Source organism: Platichthys flesus, chromosome 8 (assembly GCF_949316205.1).
Source record: "Platichthys flesus chromosome 8, fPlaFle2.1, whole genome shotgun sequence".
Taxonomy (NCBI): domain Eukaryota; kingdom Metazoa; phylum Chordata; class Actinopteri; order Pleuronectiformes; family Pleuronectidae; genus Platichthys; species Platichthys flesus.
In genome coordinates, this window is record NC_084952.1 from 14,126,218 (window position 1) to 14,145,163 (window position 18,946).

Sequence of the window (18,946 nt, forward strand, 5' to 3'; positions counted from 1 at the left end):
GGCTGGTAGGTTGTTCCAAACATTCCAAACATCTTGGAGAACTAACCGCAGATGTTCTGTGGATGTAGGCTTCCTCAAATCCTTCTGTCTCTTCATGCTATCCCAGACAGTCTTGATGAAAATAATACCAGCTAAGTTAATTATTAAAATACTTTTGAGCCATACATGTGAACATTAGTAAAGCAAATTAGGTTTTATTTATGAAAAACTGACTACAAAATCTTCCTTGCCGATAAACCAGGTTTGGCCGAACACCATGTTTTGTAACTTCAGTGTGCATCAGAGATTGAATCTAAAAAGCTCTACACACAAAAAATAATCCGTGACAGTATGTCGTAGAATTGTCTGAGGAATAAATCTGAAGTAGCTCCAGAGTTTTAAAACAGGCCAAGAAATACAGCCCATTCCACACACCATGTTTGAAATTAAACACATTTTACGAAAAACACTTTGTGCAGATAAACCAGGTAGGATGAACACAAAGTAACCCAACTTCACTCAGCATCGGGAAGATTGAATCTAAAAAGCTCTGCACACAAACAACAGAAAGTGACAGTATCACCTGTTTGAGGACTCACTAAGGATTCTTGAGTAGCAAGTTTGACGCAAAACACTTGATTATAAAATAGTTAGTGCAGATGAACCAGGTAGGATGAGTGCTTCACTCTGCACAAGCCCAAACCATCACTGCAGTTTGTTTCAAGCTGACTCTTCTCCTGAGGTCTTCTCCTGTTTTGCTCTCGGAGGTGATGTGTCGGAGGCCCGTCACAGAGTGCTCTGGCCCTTTAAGTGTTCCCAGCCACACACTGCAGCAGATCCTCCGCAGCTGTGAGTCCACCTGACACCCGGAGCCGCGGCGGACAGACAGCCGGCTTCACGTCACCTCAGACCGCGTCCTGGAGGGGCATGGGGGGCACCTCGCCCGCTAGCTAACCACGAACACATAACCTCGTAGCGGAAGGCGCACGGCCGGCGGTCCCCGATCATGGTGTCGTGGATCATTTCGAGGATAGTCGTGTGAGTATGCGGGGCTGGGCTGCATCTGCTGCCGTGTTGTTAACGGCTCCGTTCATCAGCTGCCTGGATGCTGAGCGCTGCACCGCCACGAGCCGCTCGCCCGGGTTGCGTTCTCTGTCCCCCGGGCGGTTGGAGTGTCAGTTGGTCGTGAACCACACGAACCGTCCCGACCGCAGCACCGCGTCTTTTAACGGCCACCACGATGCCGCGCAGTCCGCTCCCCGCCGCTTGCTAGCTGCTGGCGGCTAACATATGCTGGCTACATCGACTGTGCCCACCTGGCAGGGAAGCGTGTTGTTGGCTGGCCGCTTTAACTAAAGTGAAAGCTGCTTCATTCATATGCCAGCCTCGCTCCACACGGCCTGCAGGCTGCGTGCCACGGCTTTAAAAACAGCCCAGCCTGAGGGAGGCTGCTGTGGTGACTGAGCATCCCACCATCCGGTAACATGATGGCAGCAGCCCGGTCAGGGATGTCTACCCATCCATCCACCCAGCCGCCTCATGGCTGATCTGGGTCTCTTTATATACAGTCTAGGGTCTGGGCCCATGTTCTGTGGATGACTTGTATATATTATCCACTCACCAGAAGTACAAACATCAATTCCTATTTGTGTTCAGCACAGCAGTGTCAGGCCTCGGCTTCCACCTGATCACAGCACAGCCTCACATCCTCAGGAGTGTGGATGACTCAACTAAAGCCATCATCCTGATCACTTCTGCTGCTGCTTTCATCCTGGCTCTAAGTTTTTACCAATGGACGAACCAATGACCTAGCGAGCACTTGGCTATCAATTATCCAAAACGTGTTAGCTAGCTGGTGCTATCAATCCTTCCTCTGATTGCAAAATGATTCAAATTTCAAGTGATTACTCTCAGATTTAATCATGGATTTGATTTGTTCCTGAAATTTCCAACCTTTTCTCTCAGTTTAATGTTGATTCTATAGAAGTCAACACAATCCGGGCTTGAGTTTCAAAACATGAGCTCCAAACTGGGAGAGCAGTTGAAGATTCGGTGGCCTCATATAAAAAGAATGGTGAATATCTTTTAAATGAGATGATAAGAAGAATGTGGATGACTTGCATATATTTATTTACAAGTAATACAAACTCATTGGATCGATCTCTTTTTGTGTATAACTGTGACGAGGTGTAGCAGCAGTGTCAGGCCTCGGCTTCCACCTGAGCACAGCACATCCTCAGCAGTGTGGATGACTCGACTGAAGCCATCATCCTGATGCTGCTTTAATCCTGGCCCTGAGTTTTTAAGCTGGTGTACCTGTTTGACACAGACGCTGTCAGATTCAAGTGTTTCATAATGATACATGGCTGTGATCTTTGCTTTGAAAAGGCCCAGGTGAAATACTGTCACTGTTGTTGTCATTCCTGTGAATATTCTGCCAGTCCAGATTACATAGGTAGAAGATAACCCGGCAAACTGTTACTTTAAGTGGCTTCCAGCTGGCTCCTGCTCTTCACTGCACCTCTGGTTGTCATGCGTCAATAGGGAGACTGGATATGCATCATAATGGCCGCCGCACATATAACACATGCTCAGTGGTTTTTTTCAGTCCTTTTTTCTGCTTTAAACATGCAGCTACTTGAGTGTAAGCATGAGGAGAGGCAGCCGTTAAACCCAGAGAAGTGAGACGTGGATGGGGACACGAAGAGGCCCAGGGTGTCTGCTGAGGGAGTCCACTGGCCTAGAGGCCTCAGCCTCAGCTTACTGTACAAAGCCGAGAAGCGCTGCACAAATGACTAGGCAGCTCCGATGAATACTGGGACAGAGGCACGACTTAAATGCTGAGACAAACGGTAGATATGCTCCCAGTGCCAACAGCCTGGAGCACAAGACTTTGTTTGATACATGTTAAACCCTTAGTTTCAGTCACTGGATCACAGGGTTACACCGTAGCATACAGGCAACTTGTGACTCTCTCAACTGTATTGTCCCTGCCGTCCCCACACTCGGCATTCTGTCACATCAGCACAAATCAACACAGTTGCACAGGATCTGACCAAATGCACATGAGAAGCTCCTCTGTGTGTGCAGTGGCCCTCTGATCACGAGGACTAACACATGTCGACCCACCCCCGGCAGACTTTAGTGTGTTTTTCCACTTTTATCCTGCTGCTGTCTTCATGACTCTGTGACTATCAGGCCGGTGTGTTTGGACAAGGCACTGCCCATCACCTCTCTATTGTGATCGTCATCATTCAGATCAAGCTTTGTAGACACCGACTGTTACAAGTAGCCCAGTACAGAAAGCGTTTTGTATTTACATAAGCAATGAGTAAACATAGCTAACCTGCTTTTTTTTAAGGAGGAACATGTTTCTTTGAGGTGTCGGCATTTAAACAGGCTGTGTTCTCAAACTGAATCTCTCTCCTCTGAGCCTGGCTCTCTCTTCTCTCTTCTCTTTTCAGCCTCGCCTTTGGGACGCTCTACCCAGCATACTCCTCATACAAGGCTGTCAAGACGAAGAATGTCAAGGAATATGTGAGTATCACCAAAGCAGACCATTTTCTGACCCCTGCCTGCTCTGTTTGACGCTGGGATATTTGGTCCTGGGCTGCTCTCAGCTATTTTTAGTTAGTTAGGTCCAACAAAAACTTGACATGGTTTAGTCAGAGGACACAGATTCATTATCTGGAGTAATTTCAGTTTTTTTCCGATCACTGTCAAGGTCATAAGCATGACAGGGCAGTTAATGTGGGACACACCAATCGAATCATGGAAAGGGGGATGCTATGGCACCAGATTGAAACACAAAAAATGATATAACTCCTGCATATCTCTGTCTATCCGAATTAATTCATCCTGAATTGACCTTGCATCGTTTTGACCTTTTAAAAACAAAGATGTAGCGCACACTTGGCCAGCGACTAACACCCAAAACATGTGAACTGCCTGAAGCTATCCATCCCCCTGATGCAAAATGATTCAGAGTTCAAATGATCACTCCCACATTTAGTCTGACTGTTGATTTGTGTCCACAAATTCTCAAAATGTCTCTAGGTAGATTTGATGACTCAACACAGTCCACGCTTGAGTTTTACAACATCAGCTAGAGAGAAGATGGTGAATCTGAAAAAGAGAGAGACCGAACTGGGGTCCTCCCTGTTTACTTCATCACTGCAAAGGATGAGAGAAAGGGGATACGGGAGGAGGAGGAGGAGGAGGAGGAGGGGGAGGACATGGCAGCCTTCTGGGCCTCCGCCTAGGTCTGTGCTGGGGAACTATCCCTTCCTGGTCGGTTACTATGGCAACCTCCCCTCTCAGTTGCTGCTCAGCAGACGAGTGAGCGAGGGAGGGACGGGGCTCGCAGGGAGAGAGGAGGACGCCATTTTTAGAACCAATGTTTTCATTCCCCTCTCCTCATGTTTGGCCCGTTTCTAAGGATTGAAGTGATTCAAAATTGGGTGTTTACACGGCTGCGTGCCTGTGGCCTGATGATGCCTCTAAACAGACATTACTGTCCAGTCTTGACTTCTGTAACATTTGATTAAGCTATATGCTAATTATTGCTCTGCATTTCCATTCGATCTCAAGCTAATTTACCCTTAGGTGCCTAGGTTACTGCATATTTAGTCCATGCCCTACATTTCCTTGGTCTCCAGAGATTAACCGTGCTCACTGATGTGATTTCAAACGACTGGAGCATATGTTGGGGATTCTGTGTCTGTCTGTAGCTCCTGTTTATCACCACATGTCGCCGCACGTGTGCACTGGATGCTGTGGGTTTTTATTTGCTAATTTTGTTATGTTCTCACCCATCTGTGTGTGTTTTGTGTGTGTGTCTGTGTCTCCAGGTGAAGTGGATGATGTACTGGATAGTATTTGCGTTGTTCACCACAGCAGAGACAGCCACAGACCTGCTCTTATCATGGTGAGTGGGGAGCTGCTCATGATCGTTACCCTCGCGTCCAACTAGCTTGTAATAAATAAATGGCTTATATAACATCTATAGATGGGTTTATGACATGATATTTTTAGTACAAATGGCTCTAATTAAAGTACCTTTGTTCACTTTCATGCATCATATAATGAAACTCTTTCGTATCATTGCTGATCGTTTATTACTCTGTTTCATCGCCAAGGTTTCCATTTTACTTTGAGCTAAAGATCGCCTTTGTCATCTGGCTCCTGTCTCCATACACCAAAGGCTCCAGTGTCCTCTATCGCAAATTTGTCCACCCAACGCTGTCCAACAAAGAGAAGGTGGGAACATGACTTTTTTTAAATCCCTTTCTAAGATCTTAACTGGTATTCACTCTGGATGCACATTTAGAATGTTTGATCTGACAGCCTGACAACCAAATGCTTGTTAACTGATTATTAACCGCAGATGAAAATGTTATTTAATGGAAGAATGTCTGAGGCATTAAAAAATACCTGGACAATGTTATTTAAATGAATGGTTAAATGTGCAAACTGCATCATAAACAGGATTCACTCATCACCCAGCTGCAGCGCTGTTGTGCCCTCTAACGCACACACACAGCCATAGTTCCAAGTCTTTGATTCAGAAATTGTAACATGTTCAGTCTGGTGTTGAGTCTATTAACTGTGAGACCCGCTGCAGAGAAAACGTGCTCCGATGTTATAGGAGTCCAAAGATTTAAAACCAACAGTATTAATCCATAAAAAAAAGATATTCTTGTCATTCTCTCTTCCTCATTCACTGTCCTCTTGTGCCATAGGAGATTGATGAGTATATAGCACAGGCCAAAGACAAGAGTTACGATACCATGATGAGGTTTGGAAAAAGGGGTCTCAACCTGGCTGCTACTGCTGCTGTCACTGCAGCCGCCAAGGTGAGCCTGCTTACTGAATGACTATAAATTCAGTACTGTTTGATGTTCACATGAATGGTTTCAGCTACTTTAAGCTCTTCAATTTAGATCGTGTCTTTAGACCTGTTTTGACATGCTGTCTTTATGCAGTTCGCCACAGATGCTCAAATGTGTTTCAAATACAACTGATCAGTGAGGTCATTGTTTTTCCACCTGCTTTTTTAAGCTGCTCAACATAACGATGTTTCAATTCTAGTGTTCCATTGTAACTGTGGTTGTATATAAATGTTGCGCAAATACTTGTTGTGGCAGAAACTTGGACTATGGGCAGAGAAGGTCTCTGGTTCGTCTCTGGTTCGACTCCACGGAGAGACAACAAAAGACGAACCTGGATTGATCTGTCCAAAAATCCGAGAGTCTCCCTACCCTGTCTAGTGCCCCTGAGCAAGGCACCTTACTCCCCCAACATCTGCTCCCCAAGCGCCGTACATGGTCGCTCACTGCTCTGTGTGTCCTGCACACAGATGGGTCAAAAGCAGAGATTAAATTTCCCTACCTGCATGAGTGTGCCTTTGCATGACTGTGCATGTGTTTGGGACGAAATAAATGCATCTTAATCTTAAACGAGAAGTAGTGTGTATGAACTCTCAGCTGTATTTTTCATTTGTCTATTTTACATAAATCTGATTATTCGCACATTATTTTAGTGCCGATGTCTAAACAGCCTCCACAATTACTGGAGCCAAAATCGAAGGTTTGGGTCGTGTTTAGTGTGTGAGTTATGGAGCCTCTGTAGACTGATTGGTGGCTGTGCAGAATGTATCCGTTAAAATCCCTTGCACACAGCATTTTTTTGGTCATTAAATATCAGACGATATGAGCCTCTTACCTACATATCCATATCGTTTATACATGCCAATATGAAAACGGAATAAACGGTGCACTCATGTTTACATAAAAAAAAAGTCTTATTTGTTACATGGCTTTTTTGACGTTACAAACTAAACCAACCTTCTAATACATATCAAGCCTCACATGTACTAAGTGTATTTATATGTAAATGATTCTTTACTCCTTATCATCAGCATTTGCTCCCAAAATCCATGGCTCTACGTTCTAACTCTCTTTCCCTTATTTATTTAAGTGTTGCTCCAGCCAAACAACAGTTTCTGGAGGTGCACCAAATTGCTGTAATGATGGGCTTGTGCAAACAGGAAATCATTGGAATTCCCCAATCAAAGTTGTGATATCAAATGGTTTGCGTTGAGTCCAGGGGTTCAGTTGAAATCTTTATGAAAAGATGTCCAAAAGATGTCAAGAATTAGCCAAAAACACCCATCAAAAAAAGTAAAATGCTTCAAATTACGATCCAAAAACTAGAATATATAAAATTTACAAAATTATGAAATTGACGAAGATGTCCTGTACTAAAAAATTACTACAATTGCAGTGGCTTGACAACAGACACAAACCGGTAAAAGACCATAGCAAACAATTTGTTTAAGTGGACCTACACATGATAGCTTCAGATCTAACTTGCCTGCGTTTGTTTTTGCTGCGATGCTCAGGGGCAGGGTGTGCTGTCAGACAAGCTGCGGAGTTTCAGCATGCAGGACCTGACTCTCATCAATGCTGAGGACGAGCTGGCTCTGCACACATCAGATGCCCGCATGAGACGGGACACCATGGACGAGATGAGCTCAGGGGCCAGCACGCTGCCCCGGGCCAAGAGCAGTGCTACACGGCAGAGTAAGGCCGCATAATGTGAACATCTGAACACATCTGCATTATTATATACATAGTTTGTCCAGCTTGTTGATTGGAGTCGTGAGTGTCACCCAAAGGACTTACTTTATTTAACCCTCATCAGAGTGAGACTGGGGCAGGTCGAGCCCAGTGGAGTCATGTGATGGTGGGTGGGGGGGAAGGGCAGGAGATGTGGGGAACAACACGAAGAGGGAGGGGGCCAGAGCATGTGATTCCAGTGGGAGGAGAGGCTTGGAAAGAGCTCCGTCTGTCTCACTGGCTGCTGGCTGCCAGTGTGGGCCTGAGGAGCTGTGAACTGAATACAGACCCAGTGAAACAATGGATTAATAGAGGGCATTTCAAATTTATACTAGCAACGGAACCATGTGCAAGTTCAAAAAACAGGCGGACAGAAAAATGGCGCAAAACTGGAATAGCCCTCGGTGAAGTGCTTACCTCTGCCAAGGCCCAACAGAGCCCGTAAGAAACCACATTTAAAATCACCAGATCCTGATTTTAACATGGATCTGCAACAAATTGCACATACTCATAATTATCAGTCTCCTATACATGACAGATTTTTTTTATAATCAAGATCCACAAATTCTCTTCAAAATCAACCAAAATTTCAAAGACAGAGAAAACCCCCGAAATGTGATTGGTTCTTCCTTGTGTCATGTCCAACCCCTCCACAAGATTAAATGGAAATCGATTGTGTGGTTTTTGTGTAGTCCTGCTACCAAACAAACAAACGCAGATGAAACACGCCCCCCCCCCCCTCCCTCGCTGGAGGTACATACAGGACAGCTTGAATAATAAAAAAAACTTCACTTTGATTTGACGATGAATGTTGCAGAATAATTTGTCAGAGATAAATGAACGACTGGCAATCTTGCTGAAAGAGTCTTTATTGTAAATGTTGCTGCGTCACCAGAGATCCTTTTGAAAAGGAGGGGCTCTCTGCTTCTCATGTAGCATTAGGTGCTGTAATGGTAGTTGGGCAGAGGACAGTAACACTGGTGGAATCAAAAAGTGTATTTTGAAGTTTGGCCACTGGATGGTGTGATAGGCTGGGACTGCACTGCGTCAGCTGTCTTTGATAAATCTTCTTTAGAGGTTGATGCATTGTTGATTTTAATGTTGTTTAAAAATAAACAACAATCCTATTGGTCCAGAGGCAATAAAATGCAGGTGAAGGCTGGTGACAGAGTTACGTTTGGACCCTGTTGTGTATCTGGTGAATCATCTGGGGTGTGCTCAAAAAGTCTGTGTTGATTGAGAAGGTTCCTAAATGAAAATGACCTGGAAGTATTTCAGCGACTGCCATAATAAGAGCTGTTTGAATTCTCTAAGTTATTTAGGAAAGGAGCATCATGCTTCCCAACTTGTCTCCTTTAGCCTAGGAAACACTGGACCATCCTTTATGAAAGGAGAGGACAAAATGCGTCCTACAAGTCTTTGTGGCAGCAACATTTAAAGCAACGCTTACTTGTAGTTGCAACTGGAGAGACCCAGGTTCAGTATAAAAAAAACACACAGAACCGCTATTAAATCGTCATGACATGATCCAGAACTGATGCAAATCCTCCCATTTGTCTGAGCTCCCGGTTTCTTCTGTCGCTTCTGTCACAACAACAAGCATATGGAACTGATAGTTCACAATGTCATCATCAGAAGTAATACAAATTGAAGGTAGTTTCAATACCTGATTGAAGAGCACACACACAAATTACATTTCTCCACTTATGAGGTTGACTTTACATATATTCCTCACATTATTGTATTATTTGAACATTAGTCCTGTTTGTGTTATTTTCATTTTCAATAATATCAATTTTGTTCTTTCTTCCTGTTAGTAACTGAAAGTTAAATGTCATTTCTCAGGACGTGTCATTCTATTTTGGAAAGGAAACTTTACTTTATCTTTCAGAAAAGAGAGTACCATACAGTCTTTGTATTTTATTTTCTAAATACATTTGTTTATTAAAAAGTAAAAGACGCAGATTCAATGTGGAGTCGGATTTTCTTGGCACCTTTGTTCTCCTTTCCTAATTCCCTGTTACTTCTCCATCCCATCTTTTTCCACCACTCTTCCTTGACCTGATGACTGATTATTTGGACTTTCCAACCGCAGCACTGGCTTTGGTTTCAGTCATTTATCTTTTCACCTGTCTGATCCATGACCTCTAACTGAGCAACCACCTTTTTTTTTCTTTTCCCCCCCTGTAGCCCGCTCTTTGGCAGCCGCATCTGTTGCTGATGACACGTCATCCCAACACAGCTCTGACCAATCAGACACAAGGACTGAGCACTCTGATGAAGATGCTGGAGAAAAAGCCCTGAAAAGAGTGACCAGTGTCAAGGCAACCAAGAAACCTGCTGCTGCTAAGACAGAGGTAGAGCACACACACAAAGAGAAGGACATGCATCTCAATAGATCATGCACAGTTAAGACGACTGGCAATGCTAGCTTGCTGATCATCATGCTCAGATCTATTGGATACAACAAACTGAAACTTTGACCAAATGATGGTGCTGGAGGGAAAGTTTTAATTTTCATCCTGAGAAGAAAATGAAAATCTGTCAAATTTATTGGCAGTTCACTCAAAAACATATCACTCATATTGTAAATCCTATCAAACACCCCTTGTTAAATCATCGATCACCTCTTTTCTCTACTTTACTAGATCCCTGTTGTTTCTCTTCATTTGCTCCTGTCGTCAGATTAATGAGTCTTTACCTTCTTCTCCCTCCTGTCGTTCCCCACCCTCTGCAAGGCTCAAAGTAAGACGGTGAAGAAGCCCACAAAGAAAAAGACCACGACCAGTAATGCAGAGGCTGTCCCACCATGAGGCCTTCACGTCCAGTGGTCTACATTCTCCACCCACAGCCTGCTGGAGGCTCTTCTGTTTCGTCTCAACACAAACACATACCCACCATGTGTATGTATGATATTAATCACCAAAATTGAATTGCTCTTGCTGGTTTTTAGAGCAAAAGACAGATTTAGTTTTTATCCATATGAGGCCACCTTTATCTGGGAATGGTTCTTTTACTTTTACGTGGTTGCTGCATCTCACTCAGATTTAACAGTCAGATATTTCTCAGACACCTTTTTTATTTTGAAGATTATTAGTAAATCCAATCATCAAGGCAAACGTTTCCCTTTTAAACATGTAGGCATCTATGCACGTCCCCGTAATAGATAATATGAACTGGCCATTTGCAGATTTTCATTCTTGTTTTTTCATGTTACTGTTTCAAGTTGTGTATCGACATTCCGGATTGAAGCTGTTTTTGTGGAAGCATGTCTAGTAAATGGATACGTTCTTCACTCCTACTTCCCTTCTTTTGGTTTGGGTCTCCTCTGTGACCTCTAGAAACTGGTTCCAGTTGAGGAGCAAATCAACAAATGTTGACCACACCATGCTGGTATACATCATCAAAAACTCCAGTTTAGGTCATAGTAGCTACCGATCAGCACCTACCATGTCCTGTCATGAAACAGTTATACAGGATTATTTATGATCAAACCTGCCTTTGTGCTCTCTCTTTTAAAACCTTTTTAAAATATTATTTGAGCCTTTTTGACCTTAGACCCAACCGCTTGTGTTAGCGTTTATAGGTCAGTAAACCCCTGAGTGAGCCCTGTTATGTTCACGTCTCATTCAGGTGTCAACTTTCTTCCTCACTGCCGATGACTTCGATGTCATGTTCAGTGCTGGTCATGGGAGTAGTTTGTTTAGTGTTGGCTTAGTTATCCTTCATCTAGACATCCCCCCTCTTGGGGAGTGATTTACTCATGATCATTTATTTGTTATACTTCTGTTTCATCCAGTTCTGTGGGTCAGGTAATATTGGCAATGGATATAATCTGCTGTGCATATCCGGGCTTCTTGTGGTGATGCTTTAACTGAGTGAAGATGGCGCTCTCTCCCAATTAAACACAGTGGTCACGGACGAGGTGTCACTGTTGCGAGGTAACATATCTGCTTTCCGTGGCGTCTCTAATATTGTTTGTATGGTCACACTTTACCTCATTATAAAAGCGGGATAAAGCAAAGCATTATAGAGATAATTCAACCAACAGAGAGCCTGAGAATTATTTTCTTCGTCCCATGCTGTTTCAGATGTGTGTCTGTGTGGGGGGGGAAGTCATACCAGGCTGTGTGAGTTTCTAAACACCGTGGACCTTAGTTCTGTTATGAGCTTATTCTTCTGAGTGCTCTGGAATGGGAGATTTAAATAGCATGACACCACCACTTCTGCACTTGCTACTGCTGTCTGCAGTGTGACACTAGTAAGAACCAATAGGGGGAGACAAACTCCAACTCAACTGTTGGCTAAGTTACTTAACAAGATGTAAACACAGTGTAAATAGGAAACGTAACTGTATATAGAGTTAGAGCTTGCTTGCCCTATGCCGGCTGACATCCATTTAATTTCTTCATAATTTGTGGGCTCTTGTTTAAAATTCTTAGTCTTAAAAAATCGTATGTTCTGAGACCAGAGAGAACTCATAAACATCTGGTGTTGGACTTGATTGTTTTTTCTTTTGTGTTTTTAATAAAGAAGTTCACTTTTCTTTTCACATGAAAGCACATGAACTCTTCTCTCCAGACTGAGTCTAAACAGAGGTTTGTGTTCACTTCCTGCTCTACTCAGTCTGGTCATAAGATATTTTAAGGGCCATAAGTTCTTAGTTAATGTTTACGCTGAATCAAAAGCAAACAATGTCTTATCAAGATACCACTTCACATTTTTATCCGGTGCCACATTTGGATATTTATTGTTGATTATTTTCTATTTAAAATCAGTATTGTATACAGGGATGTTCATATATTGTTTGTGCCAATTCTCAAAGCTCCATGTCAAAAAGGGTAATGGTATGTGTGCTGGGACAATGGTTTAACAAGGTCATGTATCAGTACTGAAACTACTAATAAAGGAAATAAATCTTTGTGCTATTGCCTGGTGTATAGTTTATCCTCTCGAGGCTCACACCTATCTTTTTTCGTTCACAGGTGGATTCTGTTCTTTGTGTATTAACACAGCATTTATCCTGTTTCTGTCCACACAAAGCGAAATGGCTCTTAGAGCTGAGAGTGTCACAGTTTGGGGATGATCAGCAAAAAAAGTGCACTAAGCCTCAAATGAATTGGTTTTATGAAAGATAAGAGTAGACAACAAAGATCCAGGAAAAAACAATTGATGGGGAATTTATTACTTATTTAAAAAATTAAAATTAAAAAAATACAGCAGCAAGATCTCAGTCTTCTATATCTGTCTGTCCTCTGATGAAGAACTCAAATCCATCAGCGGGATCTGATAAAACTTTATAGGACTACTCTCCCCTAAAATTAACTCTAATTTATCTATAAATGACTTTACTAATACAGAGTTCAGAATTTTTGTCTCATTTTCACTAATACCTTCCTTTTCCTGACTTTTTACCTTTTCCTGCAAAATATCCAAAACCATATCGTTCAATTTTGGGTTGCATGTGCACTCTGCAATCAGTGTCTTTACCTTATCAATATGTTCATGATAGGTCAAAGATTTTTTTTCTTTAACCAAGATATTAAGACCCTTCTTTATGTTTTTAAATTCGTTTAAAATGGTGTTCCTATCTGTTTTATCTGGAACCATGGAAAACAAATCTTTTATAGACAATTTCTTTAGTTTTTTATGGCTCAGCTGGATACTAAACTGTATTTGTTGTTTGGCGAATCGATCAGGAATACTTCGAATAACTTCAGAACAATTCCGTTTAATTGGTCCCCAACATTTTTTGAAATACAACTTTGTATCTATTCCATATTTAATTTTCCAATGCTTGGCTATAACTAAAAGCTGGAACATACAAGCAACTTTTGTATCGTTTTCCCTTTTTATACATGGGCTGTTTGTTGAATATAAAACGATAATTCCTTTAGGCTTTTTGTTATAAAAATGTTTTGACAGATAATCATTGATTAGTCTTATGATAATTTCTTCTGTGTGCTCATTTAAATCTTGACAATTTTCAGAATAATTTGGTTTGGGAACAGAGAAAAATATAATTTTTTTATATCCTTCAGCGAAAAACATACCAATCATATGTTGACTTTTCTTTCCCGAATATTTGGAGAGTATATTTGATATATCAGAGTTAGTATTTTTCAAAAACTCCAACTTTTCAGAACCAATACAAACATTTGCAAATCGTTCAGGATGCATATTTCCAAATTTCTTACAAATCAAATTAAATTTGATAATGAGGGTTGTTCTTTCAGCATCGTCTTGATGGTGTCCTTCACTGAAAAATGAAAAAAAAAGTTGGGCTGAATAGATCCACAGGTATAAATCATGTGTTAAACATTAATTTAGAACATAGAACTAGATGGAGAATATCCCTTGTATCTTCTACCACACTAATTAAGATTGCTTCAATTTGCTACAGGTCCTTCCAGCAGATCTTCTTTTTCTCTATACCTTCCCATTTCAATAATTATATTATTTAATTATCCATCCATTATCACCCAGTATACATTCAATGCATAACTAAAATGAAATATGAATGCACTATGAATGCAAAATTAAATATGAATGGTACGGCTGTTGATAAGAATCACACTGGATTGTTGACCTGTTTCTAATAAACTGGTGACTGGTTGTAAAATGAATGCTGTGTCAATTCAATGTATCTTTACAAATAAGTTTATAAGACACTGCTTGTATAAAGGTCATTACCTTGTCTGTCCATCTCTCAAAATGGTTAGTATCAATTCGTTGTCGTCTGAATCTTTTCGGATGTTAAAGTCGTGCTGGAGGCTTAAAGGTCGTCCGCAGAAGGTATTGGTGAAGCTGAAAAGAAATACCATCAAATATTAACGTGTGGTGTTGTATTAATGTTAGTGGACATATTTCACAGTACATGTTTTCTTATACCTGAATGAAGATTTATCCAAGTCAGTGGAAGAAAAAACAAGGATGTATTTATCTTATTTTAGTTTTGAAAAATATTATACAAAGCCATCAAGTATAACCAAATTGTGTTAGATGAAGTATGTTAAAAATAGTATATCATTATTATCACCAGTTAATACATTATTCTAGATGACAAGATAGCAGTTAGATTTGCTTAAAACCACTTTTTTTTCACATTTCCTTATTTTCATGGGAGCAGCAGACGGTCACTCATGTACCTTTCGGGAAATAGAAGTGGCTTCAACGAGATGGTGAAAATTTCCTCCATCGGGTCCTGCTTAGTGAGGGGGGGAAAAAGTCTTAGCCATCTTAAGTATGTTCTTAGGAGTAACCTAAAGTGTTGTATATTCAGCATTGTTCCGTGACTAGACTTGCATGTGGGCAATAGTGATAGATTACTTCATGTGTAACAGTGCCTTCCTTTATTCCATTGCATTAGGATGTGGACTATATACAAAGTATACAAATGTATATAAAAAAAACACCATGCTTTACAAACAAGCTGTCTATTTCAACTACTTATTTTATAAAAATAAAATAAAAAATATTTTTCAGCCTGTGAAAAACTGATGTGGCTCTGTTCATTTTCATGTCAAATACTTTGAACTAGAAGCACAGTAAAAAAAAGTAGGTATAGGTTTTTGTGTTATATTTTACAAACATTCAAAGTTCAGTTTAGGTTAGAGTTAGCCTTGTGCCTGAGCTGGGTTTGGACTGGATCTGGGGGCAGAGCAATAAAGGCTACGGTTACCAATTACCTCCATGGTCCGATGTTGGAGCACCCTGGGGAGGAAAAATATGAGTAGAAAATAAAAAAAATTAGCTGAATAAATCAAATAAAAACATATTCATTGTTTAAGTTGGTTTGATGCTTATATTACCAGGACTTTATAGGTATACATACACACATCACATATGAATGAATGGCTACATACAAAACACCATATATTAAACAATTAGTTTGAAACGGTTGTGACTTACCTCACGGATGGGGCCTTATCTCCCAGTGCAGGGGCAGGCAAATCTGGTTTCCCAAAAGATAGGTGTGAAAAAAAACGACAAAAAAAAGGTTTTGTTTTCGTCTTTTTAGTCTTAGCTTTTCTAAACCTTTTCTGTAGAGACCAAGAATTGCCTACCCCTGCACGGAAAATGTGGACAATATATATATGTGACGGTTTTCGTCGAATTTTTGAATTTTTGTGAGATTTTAGAGCACTACAGAGCCCTATATATCCATCCGCTGGCCAATCATCTTTCTAAGCCAAGCTCCATTGTGAGAACAGAATAGAATGCTGTTTGTCAAGTTTAAAGGGTGCGGCCACCATTGTGGGGATGTGAGTGATTAAATGAAAGCAAGCAGAATGTGTTTCACTCCTGGATCCAAAATCTTGAGCCAATCTCATTGTTTTTTGAGAACCTGTGAAAGGTTTAATATCCGGCAAATATAACCAAGAGGCAGTTTCCTTCAAGTCTGTGTGGTTCTTTCTTCAGTTTCTTACGATATGTTTTTAAAGTCATTATAATTATGATAATGTGGCGCAGATGAGGCCAAAGTAAATATTTTGTTATGAATGAAACCTATGCTCAAGTATTTCTTAACAAGAAATCATGTCTCCTCCTCATCATCATCGACGTCTCGATGCATGACACGACCAAAGAAGATTTTTTTTTGTTTTGTTGTATCACTACCATCAGATGCCTCACTGTAATTCAGCAGTTCCAGCCATCACACAGAAAGGACAGTGTGAACTATAATAATAATTTAGTTTGCTTACAAACGGCCCTTGTTAGAGAAAACTTTGAGTTTTGCCTCCGTGTTGTGATCCATTGTTTCTTAGTTACTTGTAATTCTAGAAATCTATTGTGTCTTTGTTGACTTCTTGTTAGAAAATACAGTTTTAACCCCTTCAAGGTGTTTGGGTCAGATATCTTGAATGTGTTATGTATCATGATTGATTCAGAACCTAATAACCACTTGAGTGTAGCGTGGTTGTTGAGATGCCACAGTAAATGTTTTGAAAGTGGGAGCGTTTCACAGCGTGCCACAGTGTGAGTCACTGGTGAACCTAAAAATAAATTTATGGGAATGTAGTTATCATTCAGAATCATCATGTGATTTCCATGAAGTCCTTTCTCTTATAACTTCTGATCACCAGCAGTGTCTTTCATGACTGACTGCATTCCTACAGCTGTCCTAACAAAGAGAGAGCAGAGATGAACTCTTTGCGTCACTTCTTTTCTCCTGGTTTCTGTAACGACAAGTAAACAAATGTATAAAATACAGTGGAAATAAAAAGCCGGTGAAACCTAAGGTAATACTTATGTAGGTGTAGCTTTAAAATATCTTCATATAAGTTACAGTTATGAACAAACACTAGAAACCCTTTATTCCTCTCATCCATAATGACCTCATCACTCAATCATTCATAGGTAAGATCAGGCCCGGATCTAGACTGCTCAGATTGGGGGGGGGGGGGGATTTGGGGTGGACAACTTTTCACACAGTGGAAAAGAGTTTTTCCAAGTTTTGACGAACTTGTCACAGTAGCGAATTCAACCATGCTATGATATGATAATAATATCACATCATTTAATTATAATTGTTTACAGTTGCCACGGACACACCAGCGCAACCAGACTTGATTACGCATGCGAGGAAGCAAGTCTGGTATCAAGGTGAGAGGGATGTAGTGGCAGACATTGTATGTAAAATAATCCTAGCGATGTTTTGACTATTGTGTAATCATCTAAATTGCACAAGTTGTTGTTTTATATTTAAATACTTTATATTTACATCGGGAGCGGCTCCTCTCTACTTAGACCACCATCTTTTTCACAGTTGTCTAGACTGGACCAACTACGCTCCTTTTGATTTTTTATGACAACTGAAGGTTTCAACAGGTTCTCTTTCATGTTTGGATGGGGAAGGGGAGGGTGAGGTGAGGGATACTCACCTGCAACATGCAACTTCACCACTAGATGTCACTAAATTCTACACACTGAACCTTTAAGCATGAGGTGGGCTGCACAGTTGCACCGTATGAATGTGTGAATGGTAAAACTGTACTGTACAGCGCTTCAAGTGGTTATCTAAACTAGAAAAGTGCTCTATAAACACAGAGCATCACCATTTATTTAGCTGGTTGACATGGTAACATACTCAAAACTATTTTTTTCTGAAGCTTCAATGGAGAAGATGAATGAAATGTTCACTTCGGAACCAGAGCCATAGTATACTGTACATTTCCATGCCCTTCAGGGGGTCTCTTCTGGCTGCTTGTACCTGACACAGGTTCCTGTCAGGGCGACATCAGGGTGAAGGAAGCTCACATGTCAACTGTCAGCGCTGACGAGCAACATGGTCGCACTCAGTGAAAAGAGAAAAAGCTGAAGGGAGAAATGCACCAGTGGTTAGTTTCCACTTGTTTCTTGGTTCATGTTGACGCACTCACAGTGATGAGTCAAGGACAAAGGTCGAGCATCATTAAAACGTGTTGAACAAGATGAGTTGCAAAGACAAACACTGTTCAGCGAATTTCTTGCCAAAACAAAGAAGCTTCCACCAGAGTTGATCCTGACACTGCCAACGTGTGGTGAGTGAGCTGACGACTGAGAGACTGAAACCTCATTCAGGGGGAGACTCTGAAGAGGAGACCTGTCGAACTGCTGCTTGAATCAAACAAGTTAAAATGACCCAAAGTGCCAGTTTGTCACAAAGCATGTCTCCTCATCATCATCATCATCATCATCGACTTCTCGATGCATGACACGACCAAAGAACATTTTGTTTTTGTTTTGTTGTATCACTACCATCAGATTCCTCACTGTAATTCAGCAGTTCCAACCATCACACAGAAAGGACAGTGTGAACTATAATAATAATTTAGTTTGCTCACAAACGGCCCTTGTTAGAGACACATTTGAATTTTACTTTTATGTTGTGATCCATGTTTCTTAGTTACTTGTAATTCTAGAAATCTATTGTGTCTTTGTTGACTTCTTGTTAGAAAATACAGTTTTAACCCCTTCAAGGTGTTTGGGTCAGATATCTTGAATGTGTTATGTATCATGATTGATTCAGAACCTAATAACCACTTGAGTGTAGCGTGGTTGTTGAGATGCCACAGTAAATGTTTTGAAAGTGGGAGCGTTTCACAGCGTGTCACAGTGTGAGTCACTGGTGAACCTAAAAATAAATTTATGGGAATGTAGTTATCATTCAGAATCATCATGTGATTTCCATGAAGTCCTTTCTCTTATAACTTCTGATCACCAGCAGTGTCTTTCATGACTGACTGCATTCCTACAGCTGTCCTAACAAAGAGAGAGCAGAGATGAACTCTTTGCGTCACTTCTTCTCTCCTGGTTTCTGTAACGACAAGTAAACAAATGTATAAAATACAGTGGAAATAAAAAGC

The 18,946-nt window shown here is 41.0% G+C and overlaps 2 protein-coding genes across 3 annotated transcripts; one reads left to right on the forward strand and one right to left on the reverse strand.

Annotated features, from left to right (window-relative positions):
- Positions 1-579: 579 nt before the first annotated feature.
- On the forward strand, positions 580-12,520 carry reep2 (receptor accessory protein 2). The gene is made up of 8 exons (XM_062394142.1): positions 580-1,017; positions 3,444-3,516; positions 4,830-4,906; positions 5,118-5,238; positions 5,721-5,834; positions 7,382-7,562; positions 9,789-9,955; positions 10,337-12,520. Exons 1-8 carry the CDS (start codon positions 986-988, stop codon positions 10,409-10,411), a joined length of 840 nt encoding a protein of 279 aa, XP_062250126.1. The 5' UTR covers positions 580-985; the 3' UTR covers positions 10,412-12,520.
- Positions 12,521-12,707: 187 nt separating this feature from the next.
- On the reverse strand, positions 12,708-15,734 carry LOC133959058 (uncharacterized). 2 transcript variants are annotated; one of them, XM_062394141.1, is made up of 5 exons: positions 15,510-15,734; positions 15,287-15,311; positions 14,747-14,802; positions 14,292-14,405; positions 12,708-13,857 (listed from the first exon to the last, which is right to left on the reverse strand). In XM_062394141.1, exons 2-5 carry the CDS (start codon positions 15,290-15,292, stop codon positions 12,837-12,839), a joined length of 1,197 nt encoding a protein of 398 aa, XP_062250125.1. In that variant the 5' UTR covers positions 15,293-15,311; positions 15,510-15,734; the 3' UTR covers positions 12,708-12,836. The 2 variants fall into 2 exon arrangements, with proteins under 2 accessions (XP_062250125.1, XP_062250124.1); XM_062394140.1 differs by having other exon boundaries at positions 14,747-14,805.
- Between the last annotated feature and the right edge of the window lie 3,212 nt (positions 15,735-18,946).

What these genes read in the sequence shown, in the direction of transcription:
- reep2 (XM_062394142.1), top strand. Translation starts at nt 986, where the DNA reads ATGGTGTCGTGGATCATTTCGAGGATAGTCGT. An exon ending in CGAAGAATGTCAAGGAATAT is followed by an intron (nt 3,517 to 4,829) that starts GTGAGTATCACC and finishes CTGTGTCTCCAG; the next exon opens with GTGAAGTGGATGATGTACTG. An exon ending in ACAGACCTGCTCTTATCATG is followed by an intron (nt 4,907 to 5,117) that starts GTGAGTGGGGAG and finishes TTCATCGCCAAG; the next exon opens with GTTTCCATTTTACTTTGAGC.
- LOC133959058 (XM_062394140.1), bottom strand. An exon ending in CCACTTCTATTTCCCGAAAG is followed by an intron (nt 14,406 to 14,746) that starts GTACATGAGTGA and finishes ATTTCTTTTCAG; the next exon opens with CTTCACCAATACCTTCTGCG. An exon ending in TTGAGAGATGGACAGACAAG is followed by an intron (nt 13,858 to 14,291) that starts GTAATGACCTTT and finishes TTCATTTTTCAG; the next exon opens with TGAAGGACACCATCAAGACG.